The sequence below is a fragment of the Colletotrichum godetiae genome (assembly GCF_030913485.1).
Source record: "Colletotrichum godetiae strain CBS 193.32 chromosome Unknown BDP55scaffold_41, whole genome shotgun sequence".
NCBI classification, from domain to species: Eukaryota; Fungi; Ascomycota; class Sordariomycetes; order Glomerellales; family Glomerellaceae; genus Colletotrichum; species Colletotrichum godetiae.
The window spans coordinates 368,029-385,602 of NW_026851289.1; the positions used below are offsets into that span (position 1 = coordinate 368,029).

The window sequence follows — 17,574 nt, forward strand, 5'->3', positions numbered from 1 at the left end:
CGGTTCCGGCTCTGGCTCTGGCTCTGGCTCCGGCTCCAACAGCACCACCCCCGCCACCCCCTCTGCTCCCTCCACCACCGCTCCCTCTGCCACCCCCGCGGTCTCCGGCGCTGCTGACGAGGCCTGCGCCAAGAAGGCTCGCCGCCACGCTCGCTCTTTCCGCCTTCGCCACTAAGCGTTGGTAGAGAGCAGTGTGTGCAGATGAAAAACAGGAGGAAAGAAAACCCAAGGCTTTTTTCCACTGGGAAGAAGGTCTTTTGAATGAGCACATTGATTCGTTTCTCAAACCATGTAAATAGATTTATACCCGGTGTATATATCGCTGCAAGCACAACACCTTTTTCAGTCGACCACCACCACGGGCGTCTAGCGCACCTTTTTTGCAGCTGGGCGTCTTTCAAGCTTTGCAATGTATATCTGTTCAAACAATCTTCTCTTTGCCTGACTTCTGAAAAGTGACTGCAAACTGTTATGAAAAGTCTTGGTCTTGGCTCACGGCGTTACCAGCCACTGCTTAGGCTTTGCGGGTGGCATCTGATATATGGGGCCGCAGCTTGTTGACGACAGTGTAGGAGACAGCGGGCTGAGTCGTAGCCCGCGGCCGATATTTGACGCTCGAAGACGCAGAACTTGCGTACCGCTTGACCAGGCTCAGTGCCCTGGACCGTGTATGAGCGTCCATCCGTGCCCGCTGCTCGTAGGCGAGAGTTCATCGAACGATCGAGACTGGAAAGCAGACCGCTGTGCCGTAGACTGTGTGGATGAACGTCACAAATATATGAAAATGTGGGGGTCCAGTGGAAGAGAGATTGAAAAAGGGGGAGGGGACGGAAACGTGAACACGATCCGCTTTTGACTGGTGTGAGCCGTGACTGGACTGGTACCCGAAGGCTTGCCCCTACAAGCCCGTCAACTGATAAGAAAGCCGTGGGCCATGGGCCATGGCACGAGAAGAGTGCCAAGACACGGTCGGAGGGGAGGCTGCTCCAACTATATATACCGATTCTGCGTGGGTACCGCGGAAGTGTGGTGGAGTGAGGCGACGTGAGCAGATTTGAGGTCGAATGAGTGCGCAAACGGGAGCAATCTGCCGCGCGGATGTACCATGCCGATTGAGCTACCAGTATTGACGTGGACGCCGGTGGGAGTCTTTGCCGAAGAACCGGCTGTCTGCAATGTTGGGCTGGATGAATTGGCAGAGAATAGTCGGAGGGCGATGCCGACTGAACTGGATCGATGCGCCGTTGTGGGCCCCAGTGGTGGGGGGAAAGCACTTTTGCATCCATGAGATACTTGACGTCGGTGTAGCAGTGGGCATCAAAATGCCGGTCTGACGAGATTCGGAGTCCCGTACTGATGGACGAGGTGACATTATACCTCTTGAGGGACAGCCTAACAAGTGCTCGCCGTTCCTTACTTCGAAGACACGGGCTGGACGCCACACCTTTTATTGTCTTGGAACTATGTCACGACCGTCAAAGGCCATTGCATGCGTTCAATGTCATTCTTGGGCTGAATAGACAGTGGTGTGGAAGCTTGGTCCTTGGATCTGAGCTCATGGAAACGACCAGATCGAGTAGGGGAGATGGTTCGAGAAGATGCGACGGCTACCGGCGATGATAGTATCGATTGTGGAACACCCAAGAGCCAGTCAGCTCTTGTCCATCAGACCTTAAAGATGGGCATCTCCTCTCGAAAAGGCGCCAAACTAGGTTCCTTCCATCAGCTGGATTGGGTCTCAGGCGATTGACTCTATTTTCTTTTTTTGGTGTATGTAGACGAATATCTTCTCAAAGACCGCGATGGGTTGTAGATAGTAGCTGACAATGGTAAGGGCCACTGGCTGGTAGCGAACAGTAGTGACGAGTACGGTGGTGTGAGAACCAAGCGCCGAAGATGCTCTGCCTCGGACGAGCAGCAGTGGATCCAAAGTTCCAAATTTGGAGCATGAGCTGTCCCATGACAGCGCTCTTTGGGCAGGCAAAGTCCCGGGCGCTTGTGAGACATCTTCCTGGTATGATAGAATGCTACTGCAACTGAAGTCTTGAAAGGCGATTAGTGTAAGTTCAGGCGCAGTAAGACTGCCTACGCTGCGGGTTGAGGATGGCGGGGCGAAGGGACAACGGCTGAGATGCGGTTTGTGAATGTGATTACTTGACAAGGAGTAATGGAGGTCGACGTTGGTCTTTGAAAGTTTGAAGAAAGCTCGACGCTGGATTGCTGGGTCCGCGACCTGATATCTGCCGGTCATGCGCTCCATCTCTTCGTCTGCTTGACCGAATCCTACACTACTCGTCAGGTCGGGGATAGTGTCTTCTAAGCGAAGGTCTAGGGACATATCTCAAGGGACATCATCCAGACGGTCACTCAGGAGAATTTCTGTTTCAGTGATGTCTCCAACGCCCTTTGATTCTATGTTCGTGCCCATTGAGCAGTCAAGGCCGCGCCCCGCGCCCCGCGCATCACGTGCAGCGTGCAGCGTGTAGCGTGTCTCGTTTCCGTCGCAATGGCGGGAATATCGGAGCTTTTGACGACGGCATCGCTCACAGGCGGATTGCTTTTGTATCGGGTGCGTCCGTCATGCCGTACTTATCGACGCGGCTGTATTGCAGTTATTATGGTATTGAAATCAATGCGATGGATAAGGAGACGTCGAAAGTCTCACAGTCTTGACTCGGTCGGATGCTTTTCGTCGTCTACTATCAAGTGTCCAGAGGCTTTCACGGCCAGCAAAGGGACGTACCTCACTGAGGGTGGGTCTTCGGTACGTATCGTGCTATGGGTCTAGAACGAGACAGGTCCGAGTCGGCTCCGAGTTTTGGTGACAGCTGGCCAGGTGCTACCTCAGGTCCCAAGTCTCACTACACTTGCTCCTGCTCACCTAATTCAACCTCTTCTTATTCAATAAGAGATTGTAAGACCTCCACTATTATCTTACTGTATCTCAATGTGATCATTGGATTAACAAGTAGCCTACCAACGCCATCAAAAATACGACAATTTCTGACTATGAATTATAAAAGGTCTGACATCAGGATTCTATATCCAGGGCAGGTAACTACCAGTCTTGGGGAGTTATGGTAAGGGCTGCAGACAGCCTGAAGGCGGAAAGGAGCGTTGAAGTGGCCAACTCTATGAGATGGATACCCTCCCTCACTGTTCTTTCCTTTAGCTGTTCTCAATTGTCCACAAAGGTATCGTAAATGTATACACCTCGATTTTTAAAAGACAGGCACACAAAATCCCTCTGCACCTTCTCCCTCACAATATTCGTTGCCCACCAAACTTGACCCTTCCTCTTGATTACCTCCAGGTGACTCGTCAGGGAGTTCTTCCTCCCACCTTCACCACCGCATCACCGCCGCTCCCTCTTCCCTTCACCTTCTTCGACATCTTACCTCCACTATCCCAAGTCAAGTCAGGAGCATCTCGCAAGCCTTTGCTTAGGTTGATTGCGTGAATCACCGTCAGTCATCACCAAATGGAGTGGCCTATCCCATTACCACCTTCTAAAAGGGCGTGCTTCCTCGCCTCTCTCCAGCCGAAAAGATTCTTCCACTCAACTCTCCTTCGGGAACAGCAGCATACTCACTAACTCTCCTTACGGAACGATCCACCATCGATAGTTTTCCATCAGTTTCTCAATCCGTTCGCTTTAGACATCAACAATCGAAAAAGCAGAAGGAAAATATGTCCGCTCATATGGCATCACCAGTCAAGTTTGATATTCCGGCTTCCGCTCGTTCATTCACCTACTTTTCGCATTTGCCGCCCGAAATCCGAGAGCAAATATGGGAGGATGCCATCTTCGAACCTGGCATGCATTTCCTACGTTTGAGGACTGCGGCTCGAATCATTCATTTTCCCTCACCGATGCCGCCAGGATCATTCGATGACCAAGATCCAAAGAACGAAGACGATGTCCTTCTCGACTTTGCACGAGAGGTGGTACCTAAGAGGGTCTGGCCCGCCATCCTAGAGCCCCGATACCCGATACCCCAAGCCAACATCTCCAACTACGTCTCCGTCAATCACGTCCTCAACAAGTTGTCGGCTACTTGCTTCGAGGCAGCCAAAGTCGTTCGTCGTCTAACCAATGCACCTGGTGGCTTGAAGCTAAAGGACGGTTGCGTCGTCTCGCTCGGCGGCTCCTCTGACGTGGTCTGCCTCGAGTACTTGTCCGCCGACGATTTTCGAAGCTGGTGTCGCATGTCTCAATCAATCAGATGCAATGAACTTGCTAATATCCGCCACGTCGCCATCCCTTACTGCCACGCGTGGGAAACCAGTGTCAGCGGTTTTCGGTGCGGCCACTGCGGCACCCGTTACTCTGGCCATGCGACCAAGGTCTACCCTGTCCACCTCTACGAATTTCTTGCCCAGTGTTTGCCGAACCTAGAGACATTTTACTTCATTGACTATCTTATAGTCGAGAAGAACGCGAGCCTCAAATGGCCAGAGAACGCCCCGGATCAAGCCACTGCCCCGCCGTCAGATATTGAACCCCAAGAGTCTACTACCCTTGAGCCGTCTAAGAAGCGTAAGAATGCTCCTTTGATTAAGGGTGGAAGATACACTGACTTGAGCTTTGGCTAGGTACAAAGGAAGATGCTGCTAACGGTCGATTATCGCCGAACAAAGTGGCTGACTTGTTCGAGACATTGGAAGTGACCAACAACACAAAGCGAGAGACCGAATCCTCAAGCACAGATCCGACGGCGAAGATTGCACGACAGGGTTTCAAATGTGAAGGCAGAGTCTTTTATGAACCAAACGATCACTGGGATGTCAAGTCTAGAGTAGTCGACACCATATCCTGGCTACAGGAGAGGTTCATTCTCTACGCCACCCAAAGCAAGAACAGCAAGCATACACACCCCAGGAGGGTCCAATTCAAGGTTCTGGCATGCAAATGGAATGAGAGGGAATCTGATCCACAGTCGAAGCTGAAAAGAGCTTCACTTTCTGCCAAAAAAGCCTCGGCAAAGAAGCCGCGATCACAATGCTGCTCCAAGCAAGATGTGCCATCGGTTCAGGATCACAAGGCCCCTTTGGCTTCCCCATCGTCGCCATCACTTTCCATCCCTGACGACGGTTTCGATTACGTTTTTGGAAGAGAAGATGGGTGTAACTTTGGCTTCAGCCAAGCCTCTGGATTGTAATGGACTGGCTACCGCCAACTCTGGGTTTGGCGCGATGCGGGTTGGAAAAGTTCAAGGGCGGAGTCTAAAGGGGAGGATGAGACCTTTCTCGGCCCAACATCCATGGCGACAGCGAGGAACAAACCTCGCGATTCTGGCGTTTCTCAAGCTTGGAGTGTGACCTGTGTCCATGTTGCCGATGGCGACGACGAGCTGCATGGCACTGAGGGTGTACGTAATCCTAGAAAGACCCCTTAATATTAACGATAGCATACCACGGACCCCCTATGTTTTGAACACATTCGTTGATGAGAAAACAAATCGTGGCACGGAGGAACCAGATAGCGCAAATGAATCTCGGGGGGTATGGAGACCTATCCGGTAGCCTCGTATGTGTTATGGGTTCGCATAATCGATAGGCATTTTGTCTGGGCGAGCAACCCGACGGTCAGACCAACTGCGACGGTGATGTCATTGCCGGTTTCCTCCCTAGACTTGAGCTGACCTTGAGCATAGGGGATACTCTGTCAGGCTTCCGTTGCCTCACCCGAGCGCATCCGGTTCAAGCCATTTTGAAGAAGATATCGTACGAGGGGCGTCAAGTCAGATGCCAATTCCGAGGGAAGCCTACTCGGATTGGGACGTCCGTTGTTGACGATCTCCGCGCTCCCTTGCCGGCCCTTGGTGGGGGTACAGCGTGGGCAGCGATCTCTGCAGTTTTGGGACCACCCAGTACCTAGCTTCTGGACCCCTGGCGGCAACCAGTCAGGGTCCAACTGTCCAAGAGGGGTATGGTGGGCGGAAATGGCAGACGAACCACCGAGGGATGGGCAATTTTCGACTTTCCGGTTCTTGACGAGGGAGATGTGTGTTTGCCAGTGACTCCTTTAGGCACCCTTCTTCGTGGCACCGCGACAATCTGCTTTTCTTCCTACGTCAGCAATCTTTCTCAGGTCATGACAGCCTGGGCAATAGAAGCAACGCAAGTCGAACAATTGCGCAGCTCAGAGCGACATCATCACAGTCCGAGAATCATCATCGAGCCGCACACGTCATTGATACCCTAGCTAGTCTAGACCTTTGGAGAAGGGGCCTCGAACTGCGAAGAGTGTTTGCTGCGGACTGGACCCTCTCGCCTGGTGTCCACTGATGCTGGGGTGGTGGCTGTTGAAAATTGAGCGCAGGAATGCGAAGGGCTAGACTCTTTTCTCGAGCAACAGAACCCCCTCCCCTGGTTCCTCATCGGATGCCTCTCCGACGCCCCGTTGTTTAGTCTTGGGGATTGACGTCACATGCAGCTACGGCAGCGCACATCTTGGCTGCAGAGTCTGGACTCGAGTCTTTCTCACTTCGTGTTTCCATCGAATGAGGATTGGCTACGAGAACGAGGTTGTGTGTCGGGGTACAGAGATGCAACGATGCAACGGCTCATGGCATTGTCAGTTTTTCCATCCCCGGCGATGCGGGTTCATGACATCCAAAGGCCTGGACCCTCTGTTCTCTGGGTGTTCTAGACCCTGAATGTACGTACCTGCTTTCTGCGGATCGCTGTCACATTTCCAGGGTTTGTGAAGCAAGTGATCTCGTGGTCTCCCATCCTCACGTAAACCTACCCTATGATTTGCCTTACCGGACGGAGCCAATATGGGTTTCTCGTGTGGCGATGGTCGTCCGCGAACCGCTGACTTTGATGATACTGATCGTTATTAAAAGCATGGAGGGTGCCAGGGTGGATAGCTCGGAACGCGCCATCACGTCACTGTCCAGATGGCGTTTCCCGCCATTCTGGCACCCACGTTGCGGGACCTCACACAGTTGTTGCTTGATGGTGCGGTTTGCGGGGGGCGTTTTCTCATTTAGCGTAAGGCTGCCTCCGCGGAGAGAGGTTGCTGGATGGTCTATCAATACTTTACAGCCAGATCTGTTCTCTCCCCTGCCAGTGAATCAATTTGACCTGATGCTCTTAAATATTCCGTATGCCCCCGATGCCCCGATGGACCGATCGGTGCGATTACCCTCATCTGTGGCCATCGTGCTTTCACTGCAGCCATCATTGTCGATACCTCTTGCATTATTCTGACCTTGGCTTGACTCTGCTTTCATCCGTCTACCTACTGGTGATACTGATGAGCTCGGGGCCCCCAACTCTCCCAGTGCTGAAGACCCACCAGCGTCCGGCAGCTGAATGGCATCGGACAGCTTTCGGCCCCACCCGCCCATTCAGGTGCATCCGCGTCACACAGCTTTCCGACTTTAGCATAGGTACTAGAGACCTACACATTAGCCCGGAATTCTTCTCTTGCCGCAATAATGCCACCCTCGTCCACTGGCGCAGTATGCAACTTCGGCCACAAGTGAGTATACTAATCGAGCTGTTCCAGTCTCACCGCTATCGTTTGCGCTGCAACTCCGGAGTCCCTCAAGCTAACCTACCGGCGTTCTTGCCTTCCAGAACCCCCGACGCATTACCGATAGCCCCACCATCCGTCCCGACCACAGCCCCGGCCGCGGCCCCGCCGGCAGAGCGACCCATAATTCCCGTATCGTCGGATTCTGCATACTCCATTAACCGATACGTCGATACTCCGACGCCTTCAGACCGCCAGATCCGGGCCCCGCTGTTCAGCAGTCCGTTACCATCACCGTCGTCGGAAGAAGCAGAGCGTGCTGGGAGCGTTCGCATGGAGGCGTTGTTAAAGGAAATCTTCCCTAACCGGTCGGATTGACGGATAGTGAGGTTGATACGTGTAGTTATCTCATCGTGCCCATCCCCGAATAGAATGCACTCTGCTTTTTGTCAGACACTTCGTGACTTGTTCCTATCGTGCATCCAATGACCACCCAACTATCTATCTCGACTACCTCGCCTTATGTGTAAGCATGCATCCATCGTCTCATACAATCCAACTCAAGTTTTCGGCCGATAGTGTATTTGTTTGCCAAGACTCATCCTGCGCTTCTGGCGTTGGCGGCAAAATCATTTTGTGAACTGGGGCAACACAGCCAAGTGCGAATCTGCGACGTACGCTTGACCGGACCTCACCACAATTTGTGTCGCCGAGGATGCGCCAGCGCGGAAAACGAAGGAGAAAAAACCATTCGCCTTGACAGCCCTCGACAATACCGACGGATTTTGGACATGTGATGCCTGCCGTATTCTGCTGGCTCTTTGTCCCCGCACAGACGACCTTGACATGTTTCGCCGCCGTGTAATCTCAGTGCAGACCGAGCCACAGTCGTCGTCCTCGTTGTCCTTGGGAGGATCGTCTTGGATTGCACCGTGAGACGAAGGGCACGGGCCGCTAGTTCCTGGTAGTTCTTTTCTCTGGCTTCCTGCAGAAATATCGACCAGGTTGGCTAGGTCGGAAGTTTTTTGGGGGATTTTTTCTTCATCTCTACTATTTGTGTGATTCATGAAATGCATTTGATGCATAGAGTGGCACCGTGCGTGGGAATTCTCCAGTCCGAAGGCGAAATGTCGAATGAGGAGCCAGTCTGGCAGTCATCAAAAACACCTCCCGCCGAGTAATTATTCGGATATCTCAGATGTTTCTCGGCTTAAGTCAGCCATGTCGCCCCCTCCATCTTCAAAACCGGGGTGCAGCGTGCAGCTAAATGTTTGGATCAATTCGACGTAAACTCACAACTCCTGTTTGGGGCTTTTCCATGCCCCCAAAGATGCAGACCATCCGCCACGATGCAGGTTGGCTCCGCCACAACCCCAGCAGCTTTGGTGATACATCTGTGACGTTTACTGCAAAGAACCAGTCACCTGGGTATGTTCTCATACGAGGCAAGGGACTTGAGATGGATGGGAGCTTGGGGCAGTGGGATGGCCCGTAGATCCGTGAGTTGTGGGACCTTGGACGAACTCGCCATCTCGATGGGTCATATTTGGAGCCTTTGACTGACCTGAGCTCTGGTTGGGTTTACGGCATGAACACCTTTGCCGAGAAAGCGCAACTCTGCTCAAGTGGGCGACGAACGACAACAGGCGGAGTGATTCATGCCGAGATCTTTCATCTGCTGGACCCTCAAGTTCCAAATAACCACCTACACTGCTTGATGATTCGCTGCTGGGTGAGGCGAACTTAGTTCAAATATCACCGAGCATTGTGTCTTAATGGTCGCCTTCTCGAGGCTTGACAAACTGCTTTGTTCGAACTTCGGGCTAGAATCCGAATGGAACGGGTTTGATTGAGAGGCGTTTGTTAGTGTCTAATTTCAACGGGCACTAGAAGTTAATAATTGCCCAGGCGACGATCCACGGAAACCTTGTGTTGCCCTGGCACTGGATCGAGCCGTCGGTGGTGTTGTGTGGCGACAACGGTCCAGGCTAAACGACTCGGACTTAAGCCGAGGGTTGGTCTTCGGCATGGGGAAGATGCCAAGATGGCAATATCTCAATCTCCTTGATACGAAACTCTTTGATCCAGCCCAGGCTCTCGGAGATGATATTTCCTCCATGTACAGCTTTCGCGACTCAGACTCAAAAGTAAGTCAAGGGCAGGAAAAACCACTCCGGAGCGAATGCACGGACAACCTTTGTTTCTCTAGTCTCCCCGCGGATCTCTCTCCTTACCGAGCTACGTTAGTCGACTCTATTCATACGTGTGTGGGTCTCTCGAATGTCTGGTTTCTCAACGGCTGCCCCAGAGCTAGACAACAACCCAACTTGAACCGGTTAGCCGGCACTTCGGTATGACACCGCCCCCAGGCACCAAGTCGAAGCGAGAGGACTCCCACTTTCAACGGATAACTTGGGGAAGTGCAGGGCAGACCTGGGCCAAGTCCACTCGTTAGCTCAAGGGCACGGCCCGGTGCTACGGCCGGACGTGAAACGCGACAGCTCGACGACGGGGAGATCGTCGGGACAATGGAGGAGGACTGAGAGCGCCGTGCGGATGTCCTGGTCAGCCCAGATTCTCGCTGACAATACTTTCTTGGACGAGGAAAGCAATAAAGGTTGTGGCAACTGGAGAAACTGCACTTGGCAGCGTAATGCCTAGGAGAAATATTCCTCATTACTCGCCTCCGGGGTACCTTGAGCTGTCAGCTGGACCGCAAAGTCATGTCTGATGTTTCCAAGTCACGGCTGTGTATGATTAGCCTCTCGTAACTTTGGGGGCAAGAACAAGTTCGTTCTCTGGTAGGTGCAGGGGGTGGCACTGGTTGCGGCCAAGATCACTCCGAGCATTGAGCACGCTTCTTCCCGCTGCCAAGAGAAGTCCTTCCCAACCCCTCGTCCTGTCGACCCTGCTTTTGGGAAGGATTCCAAAATGGCCCTCAAGCCTAGCGAATATCGTAGGGACCGAACCGTCGGTTCCCGCCGCATCTTCTTACGAGCCGCTTAACGGATGGACTGCCAGGGGGATCAAACGAACGCCGCAATCACCAAGTGCCCTCTTTGCAAAGACCCGTGCCTTGCATCAAATTCTCCCTGCATCATGTCTTCCCGCATCCGCTACGCTTGGAAGAGGGCTCCATCATGTTAGCCAGGTCCATCCGTACGCTCTACACAGATAGAGTACTGGGGCGCACTAACAAACTAAGGTTTGACCGGAGGCACTAGTACACGCCGTTCACGTGGGGAGGAACGGCGGCAGACATTCACACGGGTGACAGGCAAAAAAGGCGTTTCACGATGTTATGCTTCGACAGATGTTTGTCCAAAGATGCATGGCTCTTGGACCACGTCACCCTGCTCTGAGCCGGGTCATGCCCAGAGTCAGCGAGTACCTCAGGGCTGCTTGAGGGCGTACCTAACCAGCCTGCTCAATCAGTCCAGAATACCGATAGCGTCACTCAGTCTCGGTCTGGTCTGAGGCTTGGACTGCTCGGGGCTCTGAGATGCAGCTTGGCATTGCACACCACAGCCCGCCTCGTGGTTGATGGTTGCTCTTACCCATCAGTGCCACTCTCTTTTCTTTGTCATGGCACAGCAGAGATGACTGTTTCGACGCCCAGGAGCTCCAGCCTGGGTGCTTGCCGAAGCGGATCTCCGGGCAAAACAGGAGGGTTCACGCAGCCCAATGAGCCCATGAACGCTTGACCCCCAGAACATAAATATCCTATCACGAACCCGTCTGGTAGTCGTTTTCTTTTCTCATCAGATCACTCTCACACAACAGCTTCACTTCGCCTTTCGACAGCTAGTCTCTCGCACCCTTTTTCGACTCTTACATCTTTCGCAGCCTCGGCTTCATTCGCTCTTCAGCATCTTCTCAACCTTTTCTAACCAACCAACTACCCTCAACAACCATCAAAATGCACGCCAAGGCCGTTGCTCTTTCTCTCGCCGCCGCGGCGGTTGTCCACGCTGATCTTCGTATCAACCAGAACGACATCCCACAGGACTGCTCTGCCATCTGCCGCCCCGTCCGTGACCTTGGCAACATCTGCACTGTCAACTTCGTCCCCGGTCAGGGCAACAACAACAGCGATCAGCTCCAGGATGAGCTCGACTCCCAGTGTGTCTGCACCAACAACTCTTTCGACTTGAAGAACTTGGCTGGCCAGTGCAATGCCTGCATGATCGAGAAGGTTCCCTCCGACCAGCAGCGCAGCCTTGAGGGTATGTTCATCCAGACTCATAACCCCTTTCTGAATCAGAGCTAATCTGTTATTTCACACAGGTATCCAGAGCATCATGAACGTCTGCCAGCTGCCCAGCGCCAGCGGCTACGCTTCCTCATCCACCTCTCTCGCCAACACCGTCATTGTCCTCGCCACCCGTTTGACTGCCAGCAGCCAGCTTACCACCACTTTCGGCGGCGGTGCCCAGACCACCGAGTCCTCCTCCAGCCGCACTCGTTCCAGCGAGCGCTCCACCATCACCACCACCTTCCTCACCTCCGGCAACGGTGGCCTTCCCTCCATCGCTACCTCCACCATCGTTGGCGGTGGCCGCCAGACTGGCAATGCTGCCCCCGGCCTCCACACCCCCGGCAGCAACGGCATGCTCGGCGCTGTCGGTGCCATCGTCGCCGGTGCCTTTGCTCTTGGTGCTTTCATGCTCTAAATGGCTGGATTCCACCGACCGGGTATGATCGAAACAAGTGTACGGATACGTCACGACAGGAGTTTGGAAAGAGGAGGATAATATGCATGGTAGTTCGTTATGTCTTGATGAAGTAACGGTTGTGTGCGAGACGGGGGAGTATCATGGTTTTTGCGTCACTCCTTTGGTCTTTTCTTGGGTTTGGCTGTATCGCGAATGAGATATCTATGTACTGCTTACAGGTTTTTGCAATTGACGATAGATGCTGCACTCAGAACACTGCTCCCAACCCACTGTGATTGTTTGCGCCCGATGCAATTTTGCCTGAATTAAAGCACTGTCTGGTACTGAACTGTTTCTAATCTTTTCCTTGTAGCTTGGATCCTGACGGCATTGTCACCTTGGAAGCCAGCTCTTCGCCAACCTTATGGAGGCCTTGCTGGGGAACGTGGGCTGGAAGAATTGTGTCCTGGAATTTCCGCATTGGGATCTTCAGATCAAAGAGCATATCCACCTCTTCGAGTGTGCGGCCCTTGCACTCTGGCACGCAGAGGTAGACAAACACAAGTGAGAGAAAGCTTATTGTGCCGAAGATCAGACCAACCTTGGACCCCAGGTTCGCGTACGGGGCGTTGAGCAAATATGGTAGCGTAAAAGCAACGGTGAATTGCATTGCAATATTGACGACGCTGGCCGTCCGATACGTAATGTCACGGAGACGCATGCTCGGAATCTCGGCAGAGAGGACATGCGATGTTGGTGCCCATCCGAGAGTGAATCCCGTAGTCATCACAATCATCATCGCGACAATAGATGACTTGACGGCGACGCTCGGATTGAACGTGAGTCCGAGAGCGCCCATGGCGAAGAGACCGGCCGTCTGAATCGACCCGCCGAAGAAAATGACGTTTCTAATGCCGATGATAAGTCAGCCAATCGGTGCAAGTAGCTGTTGCTTGAGGAGCATCATGCAAACTAAGGGCCTTACCTCCGTCCCAACTTATCCAATAGGACCATGGAGCAGAGACACATGACAATGTTGATGCTCGAGGTGATCATGGTGACAGTAAAAGGGTTGATGAACCCTAGCTGTTTGACGAAAATGGCGCCATAGACAGAAGCAAAGATTGACCCCGTAGCCTGTAGAAAGAAGTTGACACCAATGACTGACATGGTTCGTTTCGTCACTTGTTTACCCTTGAACATGTCCATGAAAGTACCCTTTTCGACCTCGTAATCAATACCAGCGTGAATTTGAGACATTTCTGTCGCGATTTGCCCATCAGTGAAGCTGCCTTGGCGGAGACGAGTGAGGGCTATCAGTGCTTCGTCATTGCGACCTTGCATCGCAAGCCAACGGGGAGACTTCCGTAAGACGTAGGATCAGTCTATTGCCGCGCTTGTGAAACCACGATCAGGCACTGCTGGGTACTTACCTCTGGGACAAACCAGATTCCGGCAATGACTATCACGGGTACGATGTAGAAGAGTCCATACGGTATCAGATAGGCCGCAGCCGAATTCAAGCTCCCGGTACCTCGGGCCACGGCGTTAACGACCAGACCCCCCGTCTGAAAGAAATTGTCAGCATAAATTTCGATACGTGAGAAAAGAATTCTTCAAGTTACTGCTAGGCTCAGCTGGTATGTGCCGACTACGAAACCACGAGCTCGCTGTGGGGTTATTTCAGACTGGTAGATGGGCACGACAGCGAGCTCCATGCCGATGTAGATGTAGGCCAATATTCTGGCAGCGAGAATCTGATCCCGGTTTCTGGACGTCATGATTATTGTCGTCGCCACACAGGACCAGATGCTCATCGAGAACATGCACATTCGCCGACCGTATCGTTTGCTGACTGCGCTCCCAATCAGAATGCCTACGTCAGTGACGGGGCTGTCAATACTCGCAATACTCGTACCACAACGAAGAAGTTTCAGCTCAAACTTACCAATACCAAATCCAATATAGGGCAGACCGGCGAAAAGAGAAAGCCACCAGCTTTCGAGGTAGTACGCTTTCGTCTTGGCATTATACCAGCCGAATTGCCGCTCGAAAGCGTCCATCGCCTGGGTTGAGTTGAAGCCTTGTTGGTCAAAGCCAAAATTGAATTGAGAGACAGCAATAAGCAGAATCGTTGAAGTCAACGATCTGTTGAAAGACTGCCGCAACTTGAGGTGGCCAAACATGGTACCTGACGGTAATTTGATGCTAGAAGATTGGCTGCTAGTCTAGGTAGGCTTATGAAGGTACAACACATCTCATACTGACATCTACTTTGAGAGATACAGCCATGGCGACTTTATACAATTTATCTAACTCATCTGACAGATGAAATGGCAGGCTCCTAATTGCGCCATCAAGACTAGAGTTGACGATATGCCGGGCGTTGATGCTCCCAGACTTAACTCTCGGAGAAGTTGAGCCAGGTCCTTGGTGTAGAACTCTACGCGAGGGTGGCAGCCCCTGTCAACCAGGTGGGCCGGAGCATTCACTAGTGTGGGGAGGATGCAACGCCCATTCCGAATTCTGGATAGCTTGGTTATAGTTGGGTCATTCCCCAGAATCATCTCCCCGTCTATCCCCGTCAAAGACTGTCTTCATGAGGCCATGGACCTAAACCGCTGGAATGTTTTTCATATGAATGAATGATGTAGGTAAACTTATATTAAAGACTCGGGAGGCGGTCAGAAGTATATGAATACCTTAGTTTGTGATTTTGTTCTCCTCCTACACTAGATGCTTTTCTTTCATTCCATCAAAGAATGGCAATGCCGAAAACAGTTTGCAAAGGGATCTACACGCTACCAAAGTTATTATCAGGCTGATCATAACAGTCTCTTCTGATCAGACGTGCATATAAGATCGACGAGTTGGGCTGTGTTCGCTCAGTGCCCGGATCTCGGCGGATCTCGACAGCGGGGTCTGCATCAATCTGGTGTTGCTACCGCCGACGGGTAAGAACGGGGAGATAACCTCATCACTCGCACTCTTTTGACAGTAGTCGAAATTGCCCCATTTGATCACAGTTTCAGCCCCTCTCGAAATAAGGAAAATCATCTCCGATGAGTGACTTAACTGAATTGCGTCAGTCCCGATAGTGTTCACGCCATCGAAGGAGGATTGTTGTTGTTGTTGTTGTTGTATTTAACGCCGTGGCGGCCGGGCTAGAGCCCTTACCGCAGACCTCCCGAAGGGTATATGGCGTGGAGGGCCGTGAGCCAAGGCTACCTACTCTACAGTACGTCGTCTCTTTACATCGTCCTCCAAATCATGCCTTGTGGCCACTACGCGTTCTGTCTGTCCCCGGTTCCCGCTGGTGCCCCAGTTTCATTCTTTCCCAAATCGTCCCTTGGAATCGGGAGGTTCTTTGTAGTCCGCACTCACATCTACGTAGGTGTGGATGCTGCTACCGCAGACAGATCTTCTGGAAGAAGTCCGTCACGCGGAGAAAGGCCTCGAAGCCTCGTGGGTCGGTGATTAATCTCTTGAAGTAGGCCTCGAGAGATCCCATAGGGCCTATGGGCTCGGGCATACTGCGAGAGTGGAGGGTCGGCCACCGTTGCCTCCTCGCCAGCGTTAGTCGACAGTAGACCAGGTGGTCCACGTCTTTCGCCTCTCCACAAGAGCACATCATTAGAGCGTCGTCGTGGTTGAAACGTCGGTGATATTGCTCGAAGTCCCCGTGACCCGATCGTGCCGCCAGCAGGTGATGTAACGTAGCCCGCGGCAAGGCCAGTTCAGGAGGGCTGGACAGAGCTGCCTCAAGCCCCAAGTCCGCGTACCGCGGCCTTCGCTCTTTATACCACCATCTCCTGTGCTGGCTTTGTAATTTTTCCCTTGCAAGCCGCTTGATGCCCGCTAGTGTTGCCATTTGACCCATCCGCGCCGGCAGTGTCGTTCCTTCTTTGGCCAGCCGGTCCGCGGCCTCGTTTCCTTCGATGCCCTGGTGTCCCGGGGACCAGTGCGTCCGTATATCAAATATCCTGGCCGCTTCTTGGATTTCGAGGAACGCGTCTTGTGACGAGTCCGGCGCCTTGCCGCGGATGCCTTGTATAACGCTGGTGTTGTCGATACATATGTGGATTGGATGACCGCGATTGGTGAGCAGAGCCCTTCTGAGGCCGGTTCGCGCCCCTTCGACCTCGGCGTCGAACACTTCTGCTAGTCCGAGTCGGCCGCACCCTTGTGCTATGCGTTTGGAGTCTCGGTAGATGACGAAGCCGTACCCCACGGCTCCGTTCGTCGCCCTGGAGCCGTCCGAGAAGACGATCATATGGCTTTCCGGTACTGTCTTTAGCCAGCGCTCGAAAGCTTTCGCAGCCTCTTCTTTGCATTGAACTACTATCTGATCCTGTGAGCTTGGCAGGTACTGTGATTGAAGGAACGCTGGTCTTCCGCATCTTGGCAGAAGTTCAGCCGTCCGTTGTAGTCTCGTCTGTTGCTGTCCCTGCTGGGAGAGCCGCGCGACTAGCGGGTGTCGGCGATCAATCCTCTGTAGTCGGACTGCGGCCCGTAAGCGGACGCCCTCTAAGGCGACTTTGGCTGACGGTAAGCCGGCGTCTCGGAGGAGGCTACTGGTTGGCGTTGTCCTCCAGACAGGCAGAACGGCCCTTGCTGCCGCTGTAATGACGCTGTCGATCTTCTGCACGAGCCCCTTTTGGCCTGTGTTGACGGGTCTTCCTTGGAGAGGCGGATTCGTGTCTGTCTCCGCTTGGCGTCTCGAAGCCGGCTTCGTGATACCTGCGTACCATGTTTCGGCGCCGAAGAGCGCGATCGGCAGTACGCAGGAGACGACGGCTTTTCGCACGGCGGCCGCTGGGAGTCCCCTCTTTGTGTTCGTAAGCTGTCTCAGATGTTGAGCTGCCCTCTTTGCTGCAGCTACTTTTGCGTCGACATGGTGCCGGAAGGACAGTCTCTTGTCGAACCAGACACCCAGCCAGCGTACAGGTTTCGTCGAGGCCTTGACCACCAAATCCCCCGCCCGGACCTCTGGCAGCTCCGCTGGCTGGCCGTGCTTCCTAGTAAAGTGGATGACCTCGCACTTGCTCGGGTCAAAGGAGACCTTGTTCTCCAAGCCCCATCTGAGAATGCCGGCTGCGCTTCGGTTGAGTATTGCGACGTTGCTCTCCAGGGAGGGGCTGATGGCCAGAGTGGCGATGTCGTCCGCGTACCCGAATCGCGCGTTCGGGTCGTCTTCAAGTATCTCTGCGATGTAGAGCAGAAAGGCAATGGGAGATAGTGGTGACCCTGAGGCAGCCCGCATGACAGCGGGAAGTACTCCGTTGTGCTTTCTTCCAGTCGGACTCTAGCGGTGCGGTTGCAGCAGAAGCTAAAGATCAGTCTGGTCAGGCCATGTGGCCATCCCTGCTGACGCAGTCTAATGACGAGCCGGTTCCGAAGGACGGAGTCGAACGCCCCTTTTACGTCCAT

At 53.2% G+C, this 17,574-nt stretch overlaps 6 protein-coding genes across 6 annotated transcripts; 2 read left to right on the forward strand and 4 right to left on the reverse strand.

Moving 5' to 3' along the window:
- Positions 1-338: 338 nt before the first annotated feature.
- BDP55DRAFT_279585 (uncharacterized protein) lies at positions 339-1,519 on the reverse strand. The gene has a single exon (XM_060566467.1). The coding sequence runs from the start codon at positions 1,284-1,286 to the stop codon at positions 501-503; it is 786 nt and encodes a 261-aa protein (XP_060426120.1). The 5' UTR covers positions 1,287-1,519; the 3' UTR covers positions 339-500.
- Positions 1,513-2,558, reverse strand: BDP55DRAFT_279576 (uncharacterized protein). The gene has a single exon (XM_060566466.1). The coding sequence runs from the start codon at positions 2,336-2,338 to the stop codon at positions 1,739-1,741; it is 600 nt and encodes a 199-aa protein (XP_060426121.1). The 5' UTR covers positions 2,339-2,558; the 3' UTR covers positions 1,513-1,738.
- Positions 2,559-3,702: 1,144 nt separating this feature from the next.
- On the forward strand, positions 3,703-5,162 carry BDP55DRAFT_559249 (uncharacterized protein; the record flags this gene model as incomplete). Its single annotated transcript, XM_060569884.1, has 2 exons — positions 3,703-4,540; positions 4,597-5,162. 2 exons carry the CDS (start codon positions 3,703-3,705, stop codon positions 5,160-5,162), a joined length of 1,404 nt encoding a protein of 467 aa, XP_060426122.1.
- Positions 5,163-8,118: 2,956 nt separating this feature from the next.
- Positions 8,119-8,574, reverse strand: BDP55DRAFT_635324 (uncharacterized protein; the record flags this gene model as incomplete). Its single annotated transcript, XM_060572760.1, has 1 exon — positions 8,119-8,574. One exon carries the CDS (start codon positions 8,572-8,574, stop codon positions 8,119-8,121), a length of 456 nt encoding a protein of 151 aa, XP_060426123.1.
- A 2,672-nt stretch (positions 8,575-11,246) lies between these two features.
- Positions 11,247-12,410, forward strand: BDP55DRAFT_718467 (uncharacterized protein). The gene is made up of 2 exons (XM_060578410.1): positions 11,247-11,715; positions 11,777-12,410. The coding sequence occupies exons 1-2, from the start codon at positions 11,409-11,411 to the stop codon at positions 12,160-12,162; spliced, it is 693 nt and encodes a 230-aa protein (XP_060426124.1). The 5' UTR covers positions 11,247-11,408; the 3' UTR covers positions 12,163-12,410.
- An 89-nt stretch (positions 12,411-12,499) lies between these two features.
- BDP55DRAFT_751950 (sugar transporter) lies at positions 12,500-14,436 on the reverse strand (the record flags this gene model as incomplete). Its single annotated transcript, XM_060580650.1, has 6 exons — positions 12,500-13,052; positions 13,130-13,506; positions 13,578-13,712; positions 13,770-14,020; positions 14,093-14,312; positions 14,419-14,436. 6 exons carry the CDS (start codon positions 14,434-14,436, stop codon positions 12,500-12,502), a joined length of 1,554 nt encoding a protein of 517 aa, XP_060426125.1.
- Between the last annotated feature and the right edge of the window lie 3,138 nt (positions 14,437-17,574).